Source organism: Vidua chalybeata, chromosome 14 (genome assembly GCF_026979565.1).
Source record: "Vidua chalybeata isolate OUT-0048 chromosome 14, bVidCha1 merged haplotype, whole genome shotgun sequence".
NCBI classification, from domain to species: Eukaryota; Metazoa; Chordata; class Aves; order Passeriformes; family Viduidae; genus Vidua; species Vidua chalybeata.
In genome coordinates, this window is record NC_071543.1 from 2,266,166 (window position 1) to 2,284,063 (window position 17,898).

Genomic DNA, 17,898 nt, shown 5'->3' on the forward strand with positions numbered 1-17,898 from the left:
AAATGCACCAATACAGGAACAAAAAGCACACGGGTCTAGTGAAGGCTGTGATGTGGAAAATACTCACAGGGCTGAAGGCTGCTCATGTGCCGATGCCCTCAGATGTCTGGAAAAGGGACGAGGCATCAAAGGAGGGGTGGCTGTCACCGCAGCTCAAAGTGCTGCTAATCTGGCTGTTAAAAGGTGTGAGTTGTGGGCAGCTGCAGGGCCGGCCAGAGGGAAAAATAATTCGGAATGCTTAAGGGAAGAGACTGGAATGACAACTACTTTATCCTGTAAAATCTCAGATTAGGAGTTGAAAACCCAAAGAGAGAGGCCAAGCAGGAGTGAGGACGAGGGAAGGTGAAGATTGTTTTTGTTTTGTATTCCATAAGCTTCTCCTACCAATCAAATTTACCGCAAAACAAGCAAATCAGTGGAAAAAAGCTGAAAACACAGGATCCATTCTTTAAAAATACATGGATACACAACATTTACAAGACTTCTTAGTGCATATTTACACTGACTATTTTGTTTTCTTTCTAGAATTAAAGCTGCCATAAACCTTCAAAGACTTAAGGGCTGTTTCGACAGCTGCATTACAAAACAGCTCAGTCACAAATTACAAAATAAACTTGGATGGTTTAAATAAAGGGAAAAAAATTCCAAGTGATTCACTTCAATATAGATTTATATAGGAAAGAGCATTCCCTTGACACACACTCTATGGTTGTGAAATGGTAAACTTTAGTATTTTAGTTCATGCTTTGATATTTTGGGTCCTAAAGAGAAGCAGCTGACTGGGTCCCTGTTAGACCATAACCCTGCTGGGAGGGAAACTGCTCGAAGCCATTTGCCCCAAAAACTGCAAGTTGATGGTGGTGGAAACCAAACTCTAAAACCAACTTAGAAGAAGATCTTTTTGAAAAGAAATGTATTTTCTTCATAAATACAGTACAATTACATTTTACAATGTCTTTTTACTTCCTAGACATAAAAACACTAACTTTTACAAAAGAGTTCCTATACAAATACATGAAAAGAGACCCTCCCCCCCCCTCCACAGCCCCCTGTCCCCCACCCCTGGCACGGAGCAAACCCAGGGCAGCGGGGGGAACGCCGGGCTAAGCTGTGCCAGCCCCGGGGAGAGGAAGCTCAGCCACCCCGGGCTGCTCCTGCCCTGAGCACTCCGGGTTCGGGTTTGTCTGGTGTGAGGAGCCTGGGTCCGGCCGGAGCCACCACGGGTGTCGCACGTCCCGCACGGTGCCGGGGCTCCTGGAGCAGGAGGTGTCCTTGGAAATGGGCCTGGCCTAAAACTCTGCGAGTCCCCCCAGCTCAGGCAGCCCCAAAAACCAAAGCAGAGGCGACGCTCAGCTTTCAGCACACACCACACGGGCAGAACTTCAGCCCCAGCACACGTGGTGACCTCAGTGTCCCTCTGCAGACTCCTGAGGAGCATCTCACACATCCCCTTGAGTCCTCAGACACTAAATCGCTGCTCTAACCCCCAGGAGCTGCCAAGTAGGAGCTCTTTAATTTAAGAACAACGTTGGGCCAGGTGGAACAAAAGTCTCTGGATCTCAGGCAGTTCCCCGAGCAGTGAAACCACAAAGGAACTGCCCAAGGGAAGGACTTGGGAGTTTGGCCTTTCTGTAAGCAATGAAAGGAAAGAGGAAAAATAACTACACTTCATTTTCTTGTTTTGCTCTACAAAGAATATGTGGCTTTCTTTATAAAAGCTACAATTCTGCTTCTAATACCCGAGTTTAAGAAAAACTCTTAGTCTAAAGTTTTGGTTTGCAAAGGTCGTTGCAATCATTGTTAAAACCACTTTCTACTAGAAATAAGCTCTACAGAAAGCAAAGGAACTAGGTGTGCAGTTTGTCTCCTTAAAGCAGTTTCTGTTTTAAAAACAAAATAAAAATCTGTACAGAGACCAAAGACTATAGTACACATCTTCCTCAAAGCAAGCAGCTCGTTTACATTCACACCAGGATGGCTCTGAGGAAGCTCCAGGGGAAGAATACATTCCTGATGGCTCCCAGTTTGTCAGCACAGGAAAATGACCTCCAACGTCCACTGCAAAGTTTTGGGTTTTTGCTTTTTTGGAAGAAATTGAAATTACAAAACAGGGCAGAGAGCCCGACCTAAGCAGTGTGAAACGGCACCATCTTCCAGAATTACTTCAATGGGTAAGGAACTGCCAAGGCTCCTGCAATCCTGATGGTTCAGGCTGTCAAAGACAGCCTGGCTTCCATTTCTGAAGGAGACAGTTGCTGTATTTTATTCACAAAAAGCTATTATGTCCTTTTTGATTTGTAAAAATAAAATGCAGTGGGGCCCTCCACTTGAAAACAGTGAGCTGCAGGGAGGATAAACCAATTATTTTCACCTGAACAGCCAATACTGATCGAGGAAAATCAGTTTTCAGAAAGAGGTTTTATCTGTAAAAGATCCAGATTTTCACAGACATTTTAGAATTTATGTGAACCAAGTGAGTTGTAATTGTTTACTTAGAGCCCTACAGTCATAAATCTTCTTTCCAGATGCTGAGAAGCATTTGTAAAGATGGAATATAACTTTTCCTGACTCTAAAGGAAGAGAAAAGCATTCAAATAGTTCTCTCCTCCCTCATACCACCACTCAATGGCATTTGATTTCCCTTGTTCATTTTAAGGCAAACCCACAAAATATAATACAGATACTTATGCTGAAATGGCAAAGAGGTGGACACCTTGAGCTAATGAGAAAAGCTGCATTTTCAACAACTGTGGAGGAGGAAGAGAAATCAAATCATCCAGGGTGGGCATTACTTCATAAAGTGGGATGGAATTAAGCCAAGAGAAATAAAAGCAAGACATTCTCAGGGATGAGAATGAAGTGGTGGTGGACAGAGTGCCTAGAAAAGAGTGGGGAATGGTTCAGAGGGAGGGGAGGTCTGGAACTGTCTGGAAAGACACTGTCCTAGAGGACAGGCAAAGCCTGGCAGTGCAGCTCTGCAGCTGCCTGATGGAAGGGCTTTGTGCCTGGCCAGTGCATCTCCCAGCCCACCCCTGGCCACCTCTGCCTTCTGCAGGACTGGGAATGTGGCCTGAAGATCCCTAACCAGCAGCAAAGCTGCTAGAAACGGTGGGAAGTGTTTTCCTTGGATTTTAAGTGATTATTATCAGAAGGAAAGCTCAGGGCTGACCTTTAGGCACCACCTGTGCCGAGAGGGGCACCTCCTCTCCCCTCCCACTGTGGAACTCCTGTGATCCCTGGTGGTCTGGTAAGGCCATTTCATTTGAACACCACAGCAGTAGTGTCAAACAGGAATTAAAGACATTCACTAACTGTGATAACTGTTTGCTGGATTTCCTTATTTCTGGGGTGAAACGATCTGAAATGAAAATTTTGCTACTCTAATGCTGCACAGAAAGCTGAAACTAGCCAGGTTCCCAGTGTGTGACCACTGCCTAATGAAATATTTTAATTTTCAAGTACAAAAAAAGAGTAGGTTTTAACAGAAATTAATATTGAAGTGTTTTAATAAAATGCAAAGACAGTAACAAAAAAAAATACTCATGTACTTCTATTGGTCTTAATATCTCCTTACACTTTCTGTAACCAAAGCACTGCTGCATCTGTGCTAGTTCCCAAAAATCTGGAAGTGAACCTCATGACTTAAATATGTAACTTTCTTCTGTAATGCCTCTGGGACTTTCTTTAAGCTGCTCTCTCCACTCAGATGAATTAAAGAAGTATTTTGAAAGGAGAGAATCTGCCATCTGAACCTCTGCATGGAGTTTCTCTTTAAAGCTCTACCTCTGAGGCTTTGCTATGTGAAAAAAGATCCAGTTTCTCCAGAAAGGAGGGATATACAAAGTTGAAGGGCATTTGAAATATAAAAAAGTCTGCTACAGAGAAAGATCTCCACAGATGCAGTAGATTAAGTTGTTACATCTACAAGAGGGCTTCCCACTTGAGCTATGGTAAATTTGAAGTAGTTTCACTAAAGCCAGTGGAATTATGATGTCAGAAATCTGATCTAACAGATCAGGGCTGGGCCAGTAAATTCTCCTTATTAATTTATGTAAAACATGAATGCAATATATTATTTACTATCCACTGTAAAAATTACTGAAAAAGTATTTAAGTATAAAAGTGTGGCAAATGTTGCAAAAGGAATTACAAATATGAAATGCGACATTAATCACCGGAGTCGTTTGTTTTAATAATGAAATAATTTAAAAAGAAATTTGGGAAGTAAAAAAAAAAATGTTACTACACTGAAAATGGAAATATTTTCAGCCTGTGAACATGAAACACTTATTCTGAGTTCTTACACTGAGAGGAAAGAGGAAGTGAAAGGGAAATCTCCCTTGATCACAGCTCAGATTTATCAGAGCTTCCCAGAACACCTGTATTCTAACACCATTAACTGATGTCACAACGATGTCCCTGATTCTGATCACTTTAAGGCCATTAAGCTCACCTTACTACATTCAAGCTAGACATGTAACCAGCACCTGTGAGAGCAGGTACTTCTGCTTAAGAGACTTTAAAAACACTGAAATGAAATATCAGATGTAGTGCACCTAAGGGCTAGTTTTTTTCTCCAGATGTTAACAGATCCAGTACTTAAAGAATAAAGGGGGAAACTTTCAAAGAACAAGTGTTATGGGTTTTTTTATAATTTAGAACAAATTATAAATTAACCTGTCCAAACTTTCGAGACATAATATACAAGAGCAAACAGCTGAGTGTTCTTTTATTACTCAGGTACTACATTTTTTTTTCCCCAATAAAAATGTCTTTTAAAATTTTCTTGCTACTGTTATCCCAGCTCAGATCCTGGTACAGCCTTTCAGATGAGGTATTCTACCATCTCTCCATCTGGGAGGTCCTGCCCCACAGTCTGAACAGGGGCTTTTCTTTCAAGAGTGCTGGAGTGGAAGAGTGGCCCATCTATGTGATGAGGAAAAACAAGAGACAGTTAAAGGCGTAACTTCAATGAGGTTAGAAATATGACATTAACATTTTAAGTCTTGTATCATTGGCCAAAGACAGCTAATAACTTATTTAGTTTTAAAAAATTCAATTCCCATGTATGCAGACAGACAAATAAAGCTATTTTATCAAATTCCCTTTGGGTACCTCCCACTGATACACAAATCCACACAAAACTGGAGTGACTGCATGTAAACCAATGCAGTCAGGGTAGATTTTCACCACCAGACCTGTTCTCCCTTGATACCCATTAAACAGCACAGCAGGGGCAGGAGGCAGAGCCCAGCCAAACGCTCTCTGCCATGAAGAACAACAGCATTGTAATGTGTCTGTAAGGAGAAGAGGCAAGGTTGTGTAATCTGCATTGATTTGACAGAGTGGGCTGGAAAATGAGCAGCTCTTGCCAGCTGGGAGCTCTGTGGGAAGCAAATTCAGCTCCTGGGACAGTCACTGTCAAGTGGATCTCCAAGGCTGAAGTTGCTCCTGTGACTGGGATGGTACCAAGACAGCTTTATTGTGATAGTTCCCTCTCCTCCTTCTCCCTCCCCCTCTCTGAGTCCACCTGGCTTTGGATGCCCACTCAATGCAATAGCCAGTTCGAACAGCCCATTTTCATGTGTTTAAACCCCACATCCTACTCACAGCTTACTTCAGAGCAGACACTGACTCAGAGACTGCCCAGGGATTTGCATGTCCCTGTTCTCAATTCTCAAATCTTGCTGCACCTCCCTGCCCAGTGTGCCCACGCTTATGCTGCCAGTCTTCAGGCTTTTCTTTTATTCCTTCAGTGAGTTTGAGACCACTCAATCACACTTGTCCCTGAAATCAACTTGTCCTCACAAAAACTAACCCCAGTTTGCCTGGAGGGAGAAAGGGACATCAGGGCTGCCCCGCAGACGGTGAGTGGGTGGCAGGGTCCCCCCCGGGACTGGGGCTGAGCTCTGTTACCTGTTTTCTCTGCACTATAGGTCAGGTTGGTGCTGGGGAGTCGTGCTGGGGTGGGAGCTGCAGGGGAAGGAGCAGCTTTGCCCTGCTCACTGCCCCGGTCTGTCTGGGTGCTGCAGTCTCTGCTGCCTGTCTTGGAGTGGGCCGACAGCAACGGCGTGGAGGGAAGGACAGGAGAGGGGGTGGAGGGGATGGATTCAGAGCGATATTCTGTTCCCAGCAGAACACCTGTGTGGGAAAAGGGAAGGAAATGTCACAGTCACAGAAAACTCACTGGTATCAGCTCTGCACCACTCTGCACTGATGGCTCCAGGACCTGGAAAGTGCTCCCCCCCTCAGGAGGCAGCACTGGTTTGCCTTTGCACAGCACCTTCCTCCCCTGGGTGCTGAGGTACCCGAGGAATAGCACTGTCCCCATGTTGCTGCGTGCAGGTGGGCACTAATCTGCACACTCTGAAATCACCTGCAACAGGTCCTCATTTACATTTCAGGGGTTTTTACTCTCAGTTTTGGGCCAAACTTCTTCCAGGAAAAAAAAAATCACCTGGGATTTGCTTTGTTACAACTCAAAACAATGCTGCTGAGCCATTCCAGATAAGGAGTCATGTTAGTGCAGGCACAACACTGCAGGACAGAAATCCTGATTAAAATCTCTGCTCCAATTCAAGGAGACCTTACACTGTCATCCAGCTGTAACACCCAGCTGAAAGCAAGTGCTTGGGAACCCTGAAAACTGTATCCCAGACATCCCTAAAGTCAGGTGGCAAACTGGGAATAAAGGTTTACATATTTAATGGCAGAGCCTGAGTATCAGAAGTCACTACTTCCCAGAAGTGATTAAAATAAGCAGCTATTTCATATGTGTCCCATCTTGCAGCCAGCTTTACTGCAGGCCAGGCCAGCTGCTCTATCTGTCCAACACATCCTCTTCTGCTGCTCCTGCCTCCCCTCCAAGCACTGACTCTGAATCAGAATTGCCACTGGTATTTGGGAATTACCCAGGCTGCCCTTCCAGCTCTTGTCCTCCCTCTTCTCCTCCAGGATGGGGGTGCTGCTCAGCGTTGAGGAGTGGGACAGCAAGCCTGAGCCAGCGTTGGAGATGGACATGAGGGACTTGGCAGGTCTCATGGAGGAGAGCTGCTCTGTCTTGCCAGGCTCCTTGCGGGAGCGCTGCTGCAGCACTTTGATCATGGCATCCTTCTCGATGATCTGAGCGTGCAGGGTCTTAATCCTTTGGGGCAAAGAAAAAGAACAGTTTAAGTGTCTCCCATCTCCCTGGACTGAGGCCTCAGTGTCCCCATGGCTGTGACTAGAGCTCCCTTAGGCACTTGGAGAGGTGGAGGGAGGATGCCAGGAGATTGTCATGGGCACTGGCTGCTCTCTGGCCCACAGAGCAGATCATGTGAGAGAGTGTGGTACAGCACCCACCTCTGGCTACTGGAAACTGCTCTGAACAGCCATGGAAAGAGCTCTGAGACAAACCTGAGAGTAATGGGCAGGACACGAGACCAACAGAAAGAATTAACACACTTTGGGGAGTCTGCACTGGGGCCTAACCCCAGGGAAAACAGCTCTGTGAACCTCTGTTAAAGGGTGGCTGGAGCCTGGGCTCTGATGAAGATGCCCTGAAGAGAGAAGAGGAGCAAGCTAGATGCAAAAAAATCTAAGACAAGACTTTTTTGCATTAGCCCTCAGTATCAAGACAGGTTTTGGATTGCTATGTTTATACTTCCTTGCCAAATGAGTGTCTGGCATTTGACATTGCTGCTGCTGGTGAAGACACAAGAATTTCTGGTTCTGAGGTGTCTACCCAAATCCCTGTCCCAGAGAAGCCAGACAGGACCAAAGTGCAGTTTACCTTCCCTCCATGTCAAGACATCTCCTGTTGGCCAGCAGGATCTCCTCCTCCTCCTTCTGGATGCGAGCTTCCAGTGAGGTGTCGTAGCTGGGGTTGGGCGAGTGGCTGATCACCGTGGTGTCCCTGGAACAAGCAGGACAGCAGATGAAGGACCTGCTAAGTTTGCTGCTTTCCCCCCAGCAGCACAGAAGTACTGCTCAAATGGAACAAACATGGATATCCACTTTATTTTTTGAGTTTAAGCTGGCTCAGTGTCTTCCAAAAATCTAACTCCTAACTTCATTTGTGTCCTAGTGAAGAGGGATTAAAAAGCATGCAGATCATTACAACAACCTCCTGTCCATTTTGGGCCAGTGCCTCACCTGAACTGAGTCACTGCACTACTCTAAAATAATCAAGGAGGCAAATCCAAGGACATAAGGAGAGGAAAGGAATACCAAGCACTTTTCTTCAACTTCAGATAAAAAGCTTTTTCCCTTCCCTTTCCAACAGCATCATACAAGGGATGTGAATATCAAAGGGAACAAGGCATGGAAGTTTCTTAAGCAATCCTAAGCAGCTTGGCCCAAAAAATCTGGAATAAAGTGAAAAGAGTTTCAGACTGATTCCATATAAAACCTGACATGTTAACACTGTGACAGTTGGTCAGTCCAACTAACCAACTAATGAGTATTTCATTCTCCTTGTAAATGTGGAAGAGCATGAGAAAATCATTCACCAAAGAAACCCAACCTGACCCAGTTCCTGCCTGGGCTCTAAAGCATCCTTCGTGCAACCTCAGCTTCCCAAGGGATGCCAGTTTCCACTGTTAAAGAGAAGGGAAAGAAATCTGGACAGTGTAGATGAGGTTGCTACTGGAATTAGTGGAATCTAGATGGAAATGGAAAAGCAGAGGCTCTTTCCTGACTGGACAACATTCTTGTTCATTTAGTGAAACCTGAGCAGGCCTAACACATCCCCTCCCACTCCATGATAAACAATAGACCAGGCCCCAACTTATCAGCCCACGCTGAAAATATAACATGGCCTCTAAGCACAAGCAGCAGCTGGAGCCTTTAGGGAATCTCTGGGGAGGTGGAAAACAGTGCACAAGAAGCATCAATACCCTAAAATAACAGCTTCCTTCTGGAGCAAGATAAGATAAGTCTTTAAACGCTAACACAGCAGATCTGCAGCTTCACCCCTGTAATTCCAGTGTGATCTTACAAGCTGGGAAGCCAGTTGTGATAACATCCCCATCTGGATTTGGCTCATGAAACAATCTACAATAAAATCTGCTGTCCAGAACCATAAACTAGTGAGCAATGAAATTACATGCAAGCAAGGCGTAATGCTAAGGAGTTGCACTCCAGTAAAAGCTCTTGTTCACCAACCAGCTGAGGCTCTTGGGCCTATTCACAGCCATAATGTTTCTGTACAGTTGTCTTGGAATGGGAGCTTGTTACCAAATTTCAGACACCCTCCCTACCCCCACAAGCAGTGCTTTCCATACACAGCAGAATGTTTTGAGCAGAATTTCCTAGTAGATGCTTCTGGTTAGTAACCAGACAATACCACAAAGTAATTTGCAAAAACATTCTGGAGAACAAGGAAGCCATTCAGGGTGAATGATGTGAATCACCAAGCTCACCCCATCTCACATGACTTCAGCAAGGACTGATTCCTGTTTTAAAAATAAAAAAAAAAAAAACAAAAACCCAAGCCTCTTCTCCTTTGAACCAACAGCTTCTAGGAATGGCTCAGAACAAGTCTAGTCTGGAAAATGGATCCTGCATGTGGAGGAATCTTCCCCTGGAAAAGCACTTCTAATTGCTGGCAATTGCACAGCTCCCAGGAAGAGAGGCCAAGCTCCACTTGCTTGCAGGGTTCTGAGGAGCTGTTCAGACCACAGGGTGAGCAATCACAAGAGGATGGCATGACAACATTCCTGGGTGGGAAATATGACATTGAACTGGAAAAAGAAAATAATCCCAGTCCTGTGAAAAGTCCCATTTACCTCTGAGCAGCCACGGTCGCAGCTGCATCCAAAGCAAACTGTCTCATCACACTTTCCTCCAGGTACTTCTGTTCCCACTTGGTCATGTCAGCTTCCAGAGCAAGGATCCTCTCTTCCTTCTCACGCAGGAGCTCCATCAGCGCTGTGGCGTTGTACTCGGAGACGTTGGCAGCCTGAGATGTGCCCTGACGCTGATTCCCAGGAGGGAAAAAACAAACCAAACAAAAATACGAGTCTCAGGATGCAGCTGGAAGGCTCAGGGTTGGCTGGTGTGCGTTTTGTCACACGAAGTCCCCAGAGGGAAATGCAGTGGCTTTATGCTGCATTGGGCAGGCTAACAAGAAAATACCTGCCATGCAAAATACTCCTCCCAAGGCCTTTTTTTCCCAAAAGTATATGGAAAGTATCTTTTTTTCCCAAGATACGTTTTTTCCAAAGTATCTTTTTTTCCCAGAGCTGGACTGTGCTATACAGGTGTGATGTGCACAGCCCTTCCATAATGCCTGATATAACACACACTGACTCCCAAGTGTTCAGCAAGGCACTGACTAGTATCATCCTTTCCAAAAAATACATCCAAAATATTTTTAAAGCATTTGAAAATTAAAATATTAAATATTAAATTAATATGGTCAGTGTAGAGTTGGGGACTGAAATAATTCAGTTCTAAAGCAAGATTTGGAAGGCAGGCAGTGCTCCCTTTCAAAGTAAGGAAATGTGGAGATTTGCTCAGATAATAGTTCAATGAATAAAAATTGCAGCTTTATATAGAAGTCTCATGTGGGATTAGCAAGACATTTGACTTAAAAAATAAAAGAAATGGTTTAAATGAATATAAATAGGGCAGACTAACTACTTTATGCCGAGCTCAGAATTTTAACCATGACAGGAAAACAATTTTTTGTGTTGACTCAGGCTCAATGTAAAAAGTTGTGGGGTTTAGAGTACCTGATCTTCCAAAAGTGTAACAGAAAAATTTATCAAATTACTTTAACTCCTACTAAAACCAATGCAAAACCCCAATATTTAAATATATATTCCTATGCAGAGATGGAACTTAGGGGATAAAAGTAAGCTGAAACTACATGTGATTTAGAACACAGGTCTGCATCCTTTTCCAGTAAAATTCAGACACGACAGTTCATCTGTATTTAACATAGGCTGAAGTTAATGCAATTCTTAACACACCTGCACAATCTACTTCTCATTCATTCTTTTCACTGCAAAAAGACTCATAATTCTATTGCAATTCAGTCTTTGTGAAACTCCCATCTATTTCCATCAACTGCATTTATAGAATTGGCTTTGCTAGCTTATTCTTGTGTGCTTTTTTAAAATTCAAAAGGTTTTTGAAGGGCCTCTTTTCAGGCCAGTTGTTAATGAATTTTATGTAAAATCACAAACTGTGAAGAAGAATTTAAAAATAATTTCAAATAACATAACCATGGTATTTAAAGGTAAATCAGCATGTAGCTATGAGGCTGTTTCTGCATCTGGTCACAGGATGGATCCCCTATTGCTCCTTACCTAAATTCTCTGGTTGAAACAGAATGAAATCAGGTAAAGGCAATACAATGGCCAGGAAATCCATGAACCTAACTAGTGAAAAAGGAGGTTTTTAACAACCCAAGATGAGAAATGCACTGCCTTTCTCTGGTGTGTGGGACAGGGTGCAATCCCCCAGGAGCCCAGCAGGGCCAGGGCCAGGGGTACCTGCTGCATGCGGAGAGATTCCAGCTCCCTCTCCAGCCGGGTACGCAGCCGGTGCTCCAGCTGCTCCCTCTTCTCACACGCTGCCTGCAGCTGAACCAAGGCCTGCTGCATCTTCTCCACCTTCTCAACATAGACCTGCTTCTTCTTCAGCTGAAACAAAGCAAGAAAAGGCAACATAAACCACGGGAGCGAGCGAGTGAACTTCGGGCTTTGCCACCAGCCGGGAAGATGATGTCCAGGTGACTTCCAGCAGCAGAAGGAAGCCCACAGGAAAGATGGAGAGAGACAGGACAAGGGGGGATGGCTTCCCACTGCCAGAGGGCAGGCTTAGAGGGGATATTGGGAGGAATTCTCCCCTGTAAGGGTGGGGAGACCCTGGCACAGGGTGCCCAGAGAAGCTGTGGCTGCCCCTGGACCCCTGAAGTGTCCCAGGCCAGGTTGGACAAGGTTTGGAGTGCCCTGGGACAGTGGAAGGTGTCTCTGTGGCAGAGAGTTGGAATTGGATGATCTTTAAGGTCCCTTCCAGCCCCAACCATACCATGCTTCATGACAGATACCATGCTGTCAGTGGGCCCTGGCCTCTTGCTCTGGTCTGGCCACTCGGGATGTTACAGCTCTGTCCCAGCTCTGCTTTCCTGCTCGGTGTATTTGTCCTTTTTGTCCTCAGTGACCCCATGGTAATGACGGGGAAACAGAGAAAATTATCTGTGGCAAATGTCTGAGAGCAGCAATGGATGAGAAAGGGCACCAGGGACTGAAACAGTGTTTGAGTGACTTGATACAGGCTTCCCAGGTAACTGCAGCAGTGTTTAGAGCTGATCCCCAAGCTGGGAACACTCTCAGTGCAATATTGAAAATTGCTGGCAGCATTTTTACAAGATTAAGCAGAAACTGAATCAAAATTTGTAGCTTTCTATTGCAGTCCAATCACAATAAAATAATAGGATCAAAGCACACACCAGCCATGGCCCGGGCTCTCCCCATGCCAGGTTTATCCAGATTTATCCCAGCAGTCTGGCCATTCTTCTTGAGAGGTCCTGCTCTGTTCCTGCCACTGCCCTTCCATCCTCCTCCACTGTTCATCCTGCAAACCAAGCTGCCACTCTGCCTCACAAGAAGCAAGAAAAAGTACCACACTGAGCGCCCAGTAACTGTCTTAGCAAGGTTAATCCACAATTCATGTAGAATAAAAAGGAACTAAAATAACACTTAAAAAAAAATAAAATAAAACATATCCAGGGCCCGGTTCTATTCAAATATAGGGAATACTGCACACCTGTGAGCATTATTTTCTGTTTAGGAAAAGATTAACAATTGCAATTAGCTGGCCCTGTGCAGCAAATCTGGGGCACTGCTTTTGTAGCTCTGATTGTCATAAACCCTGAAATACAAAAATAGCAGGAAGAAGGCAACTTTTCCCAACAGTCAGAGCCAAAGTTCTAGACAAGCACCACAATGCAAAACACAGGCTCCCTTATGTGAGTTCAAAGAGCTGCTCTACAGCTTGATGGAAGAAAAGTCCACGGAGGGATATTAAAGACAAAGACACCACTTTTGGCTCAGGAAGTCCTTCTTGGAAGCGGAAAGTATTCTGGGAAAGTATCAGTGCTCGTTGGCCCCATGCTGACAGCGCTCCCTAGGAATCTGCTCTTGGTTTCAGCAGACACAGGATACTTTGATCTGAACAACAGGAGCTGTTCTTACATCGCACCTTTGCTCCAAAAAGGTCTTATCATGTGTTTCTTAAAGAATTTTCCCTTTTCTCACTCCTGCTCCTTCAGGCAATGCAAAGAGCAGAGACAGAAAAATCAGTATTAATCCCAGACATAGTATCCTTTTCTTCTCTCCATAAAGTCAGCAGGCATCTAATCTCACAGCGTGAATGTTGCTGCCTTAGAGGATTTTCCCCAAACAAGAATTTTATAATAAAAGTTACAACAAACAGTGAGCAATCCAGCCAAAGGACTTCCCACCAGTGCATGTACAGTAGAAAGGTATTTTTATTCTTTGATTGCTCAAGATTTCAAGCTTGTTTGGAATGGGAGGGATAAGAACATTTTTATGTAACTTAATAGTCGGCTGCTGCTCTGCAGAAAAATCAATAAATATGTTATACTTAATAAATCTTTTTATTCCAGATCATAGTACTTGATAACACCAATTTAAGGTTTGTCAGACTCCACTAAAGTGCGGATTAATGCACCAGTTTTCAACTTAGATTAACAGCAGCTCAAAGTAGCCAAAAGTGACAAATATAGGGTCAGCAGCAGAACCCAGAAATGGAGAGCACTCAGTATCTCGGGTTTTGACCTGAACGAGAGTGAGGAACAGCTTGATAAACTCACTGGCAGTGAAATACCATACATCGAGCTGAAAAATAATCTCTTCAAAACCAGCTCTCCTCCCTCTCTCTTCTTTATAAAAGAAGTTAAGGATGAGGTGATGGACATTTGGTCTGATTACCTACTACAAAGCATTTCAATTTCTGAGCAGTTTTTTAACACACAGGCAAAATCCTGCAGAAGCAGCCACCGACAACATTTTACAGTTTCGCAATTAACAAACCTGAGTATGCATATGTGTGGATTAACATTCTGGCCTGCATTCAAAGAATACCAAGAGCCCAGCCAAAAAGCAGAATTAGGACACAGAAATTCCACTGAAACATCCACTTTGAACGTTCTCCCATCAGCCAAACCTGCAGGTGAAAAGTTGCAACACAAGCTGTTGCCCAAGTTCCCAGCACTGCCTGCACATGCCTGACTCGGGCACCAGACCCAACGTACAGGCACAGCTTGTTCAGTGGCTTTGCAGAAAGACAACATTTTTTTTTCTCCATTCATAAGATGCACTTCATCTTCCAGCATCAGGAAGAATTAGGAATGTTGGAAGATTTAGGGCTGGTGTGTGTATTCTTTTCAACAGCTTAAAACTGGAATTAATTCACAAATTCTTCAAATAATTTTCAGGTTTTTGGAACTCAGGCATTCAGTAAGCTTTAATGGCATGGGATGTGCTCCAGACAAATTAGCTTTCCAAATGTCTTTTGTCAGAATTATCCTTTCTCTATATGATAATCTTATTTCATGCAGTTGCTGCCCTCAGTTAAGTCACTGTATTCTGGCACTCTCACTCATTTCCAGCTCTGCCACTCTGCTACTGCAAGTATTTTTGAGAAAAATTTACTTTTCTGTGAACCAAGATTCTCCAGAAGTGGTAGAAGAGAAATCTAAATTTATACACTTTTGGTTTGCATCTCTCTGATGGCATCTAACTCTCACTGTAAACAGGATCAGGAATGATTCTTCCAAGCACAGAGGGATTTCATTACCAGAAATCAAGAGTATGATCTTGTTTTCCTAAGACAGGAATTAGAAACAATTTCCCGAGTATTGCGAGTATTCCCGAGTATTCCCGAGTATTGCTGAAGACATAACTAAGATGGGAAGAAGGAAAAAAGGCAGCAAGCTGAGGCTTGCTCTTGGTCATTTGCCATGGATTCCCCACCCTCTCTCTCCCAGCAAAGAACCAAAACTGGCTGCTCAGTGCCAAGGGCCACAGCAACATCTACCAGGGCAGGGATGGCATCAAAGGACACAGGAATTCTCTCCTCTGCATCAGGCCTTGCAGAGAACACGTGCTTTAGATAAGAGTTCATTCCTGAAGCTTTACAAGGATGCAGTCACACCCTTTGGGATGTAATTTTAAATAAATTTGACAAGATAGTAATTTTCCTTTTGATGGTACAGCATTTAACTAAGAAGCAAGCTCATGTTCACTTAATGTATCATAACTGCTTTGCCTCCAAGGGTGCTTTGAAAACACAGAGCCATTTTGCTAATGAGAATATCTTTATTTTAACACCTATTTACGATATGAGATCTCAAATAACCTCAGTGCGTGTCTGGAAGCACAGCAGGATGACTGTATCCATTCCCAGCATTTCCTACAGCACAATTTTAATAATGTCCTTATCATCTCCAGGTCAATCCCTGACTGCTTTGGAAAATGTCCTAACCAAGCAATCAGGGGTCAGGCTATAATTCTGACTAAAGCAATGGAAACAGGAGCAGCCACTCTCCAGCTGCCATTTACTACAAAGTTTACATAAATTCTGCAACAGGACTCAGGACAAGAAAAACAAAGATGACCATGACTGGCCTGGGCTCTGCAGAAATCCAGGGAACAAAGAGCAAAGCAGTGCAGGGAATATCCCTGAAAGATTCCCTGGCTGCCTGATCAGTATTTCCAGCTTCATTTAACTTCCCCTCTCCCTTGGCACGTACTTGCATGGTCTAAAATCGATGGCCAAAGACAAGATTTCCTCTCAGAAACAGAGGATATTTGATTATTACTACAACTGCCCAGCAGAAAGGGAATTAACAACATACTAAAAGCCAAACAAATCCTGATCCTCATTTATTTAGGCTTTTACAAAGCATGCAATGCCTTTCAGGGATCCCAGGTCCCTGCAGAAGGAGGGCTCTGAGGAGGGCACAGAGGTGTCATGGAAAGGGAACAGGGGAACACAGGAATGAGGAATTTTCAGTCAAGGCACAAGGCACAAAGGAGGCTGTAACATCCTCCAACTGGAGCTGCCTGTGCAGGACAAACACAGCCCTGGACACAGCAGGTGAGGGGGAAGGATCTTCTTTTTGGAAAGAGATTTGTTGCTTCCAGATGCGTTACTCAGCAAAGATTTTTTTCTTTCTGGGGAAGAAGAGAAGACTTCCTGCACTGATTCGGAACTCTCCCAGGCATTTTGTCAAACCCAGCCATTACCCTCTTCATCTTGGACAGCTCCTATTTCAGCAAATTGGTAACACTCATCAGCATCTGCTTGTCTCCCACCCACTATTTCTGATGTCTTCAAAGTCCTTTGTTTAATATATTCAGGGTGTTTTCATAACATTCTGGGTTTATCCTAAAGCTGAATCCATTCACATGCAGCTGAAAATGTGTTTCCCCACAAGAATTTGCCAGCTATGGCAGAAATGTAGTTAAAAAAAAAAAAAAAAAAAAAAAAGCCAGCAAGCACGTTTAAATCACCTCACCCTCTTGCAGTTGGAATATATTCCTCTAGGATGCCTTTGAACCCTCAGTTTGTTTGAATTCAGGCCCAACAAGGCGCCAGTGGCCTCAGCAAGAATTCCTGCTGAAACAATTTGGTAACACTATCCCCGTGCTAGGGAACAGTGTTTGTGGCATGGGAATGTCACAATGTCGTCGCCCCATTTGTTTGTGTTAAAATAAAGTTCTAACTCTCAAAGCCACCACTGGAAAATCACTAACAGGCAGAATATGTGAGACAGTGACATGGCAATAAAAAGGCAGCTCTGTCACAAGAATGCAGCTCATTAGAGGGAACCAGTTACAGAGGAAACGGGGAGGTTTCTCTCCTCTGCACCTAATCCATCCAGGAGTGACAAGCCATCCAGAAAGTGTCCCTTTTAGAAGCAACTCTTTCCTGAAAGGAGTATTAGGTAGCTCTCAGGGTCTATGTGAAACAAAGCTGTGGAGACCAGGAGTATCTTTTTATAGACCCAGGGAAGCGACTGGAAAAAACTAGAGCAGGTATCAAGCAGACAGCTCTCCTTTGGGTCTCCTCCCGACGAGTCAGAGCTCTGATCTGAAAGTATCTCAGGCACAGCATAAAAAGTACAATAGATGTCATTGGGAAATGTATTTCTGCATTTCCCCCCAGACAGAACCCTCAGTGTTATCAGAAATAGAGCATTTTTTCTCTCCACAACAGCACAGTGAGAAATGAACACAGTATCTCAGCTGGTATCTGCTTCATGTGGAATTCTGATGGCTGAAGGATCTTAGACCTTCTAAACACAAGCAATTTTAGAAAAGATATTTCATTCAAACTTGTCCCCTCCCTTATCTCCCAATTTCTACCCATTAGAGAGGTCATCTCTCTTCCCACTGCAAGGTGTGTGTGTGTGTGAGGATGGCAAAGAGCAGATATTTTTATCTTCCTGGTGGTTGTCTCATTGAGGCACTCAGTAAAAAAGTGATTTGTAAAGCAGTGGAGCAAAGGAGTACAAGTTACACTACTGTAAAAAAAACCCCACAAACTTTTCTTACGTTGAAGTGTGGTCTTCCATGGAATAAATTAAATAGGGTAAGCAGAAATCATCAAGTTTGAGGGGAAAAAAAAAAAAAAAAAAAAAAAAAAAAAAAAAAAAAAAAAGCAAAACCAGTAGCACTTGTAGCCTCTGCACTCAGCATTTGTGGTTAGATAAAGTATTTGGCACCAAACTCCCTCCTGCAACATTCCAAGCCTGGTAAGGACTGGCAGCAAGTCAGCATTTACTCAGTGTCAGGTGGGTCAGGACGGTCCTTTCTGCAAAGCCAGCAGTTCTGGGCCTGGCCCAAAGCAAAGCCCAGCTTAACTGCTCCATCTGCTCCA

General features: G+C 44.0%; 1 protein-coding gene across 2 annotated transcripts in view; it reads right to left on the minus strand.

Annotated features, from left to right (window-relative positions):
• Nucleotides 1-896: 896 nt before the first annotated feature.
• Nucleotides 897-17,898, minus strand: part of AMOT (angiomotin) — a 60,198-nt gene continuing 43,196 nt past the window's right edge. For both annotated transcript variants that reach the window (XM_053955778.1, XM_053955777.1), the window contains exons 8-13: nt 11,481-11,630; nt 9,768-9,958; nt 7,772-7,894; nt 6,912-7,144; nt 5,917-6,141; nt 897-4,926 (exon numbers count right to left, since the gene is read on the minus strand). In XM_053955778.1, the coding sequence (XP_053811753.1) occupies nt 4,826-4,926; nt 5,917-6,141; nt 6,912-7,144; nt 7,772-7,894; nt 9,768-9,958; nt 11,481-11,630 (1,023 nt within the window). In that variant the 3' untranslated portion in view covers nt 897-4,825. The remainder of the gene's footprint in view (nt 4,927-5,916; nt 6,142-6,911; nt 7,145-7,771; nt 7,895-9,767; nt 9,959-11,480; nt 11,631-17,898) is intronic.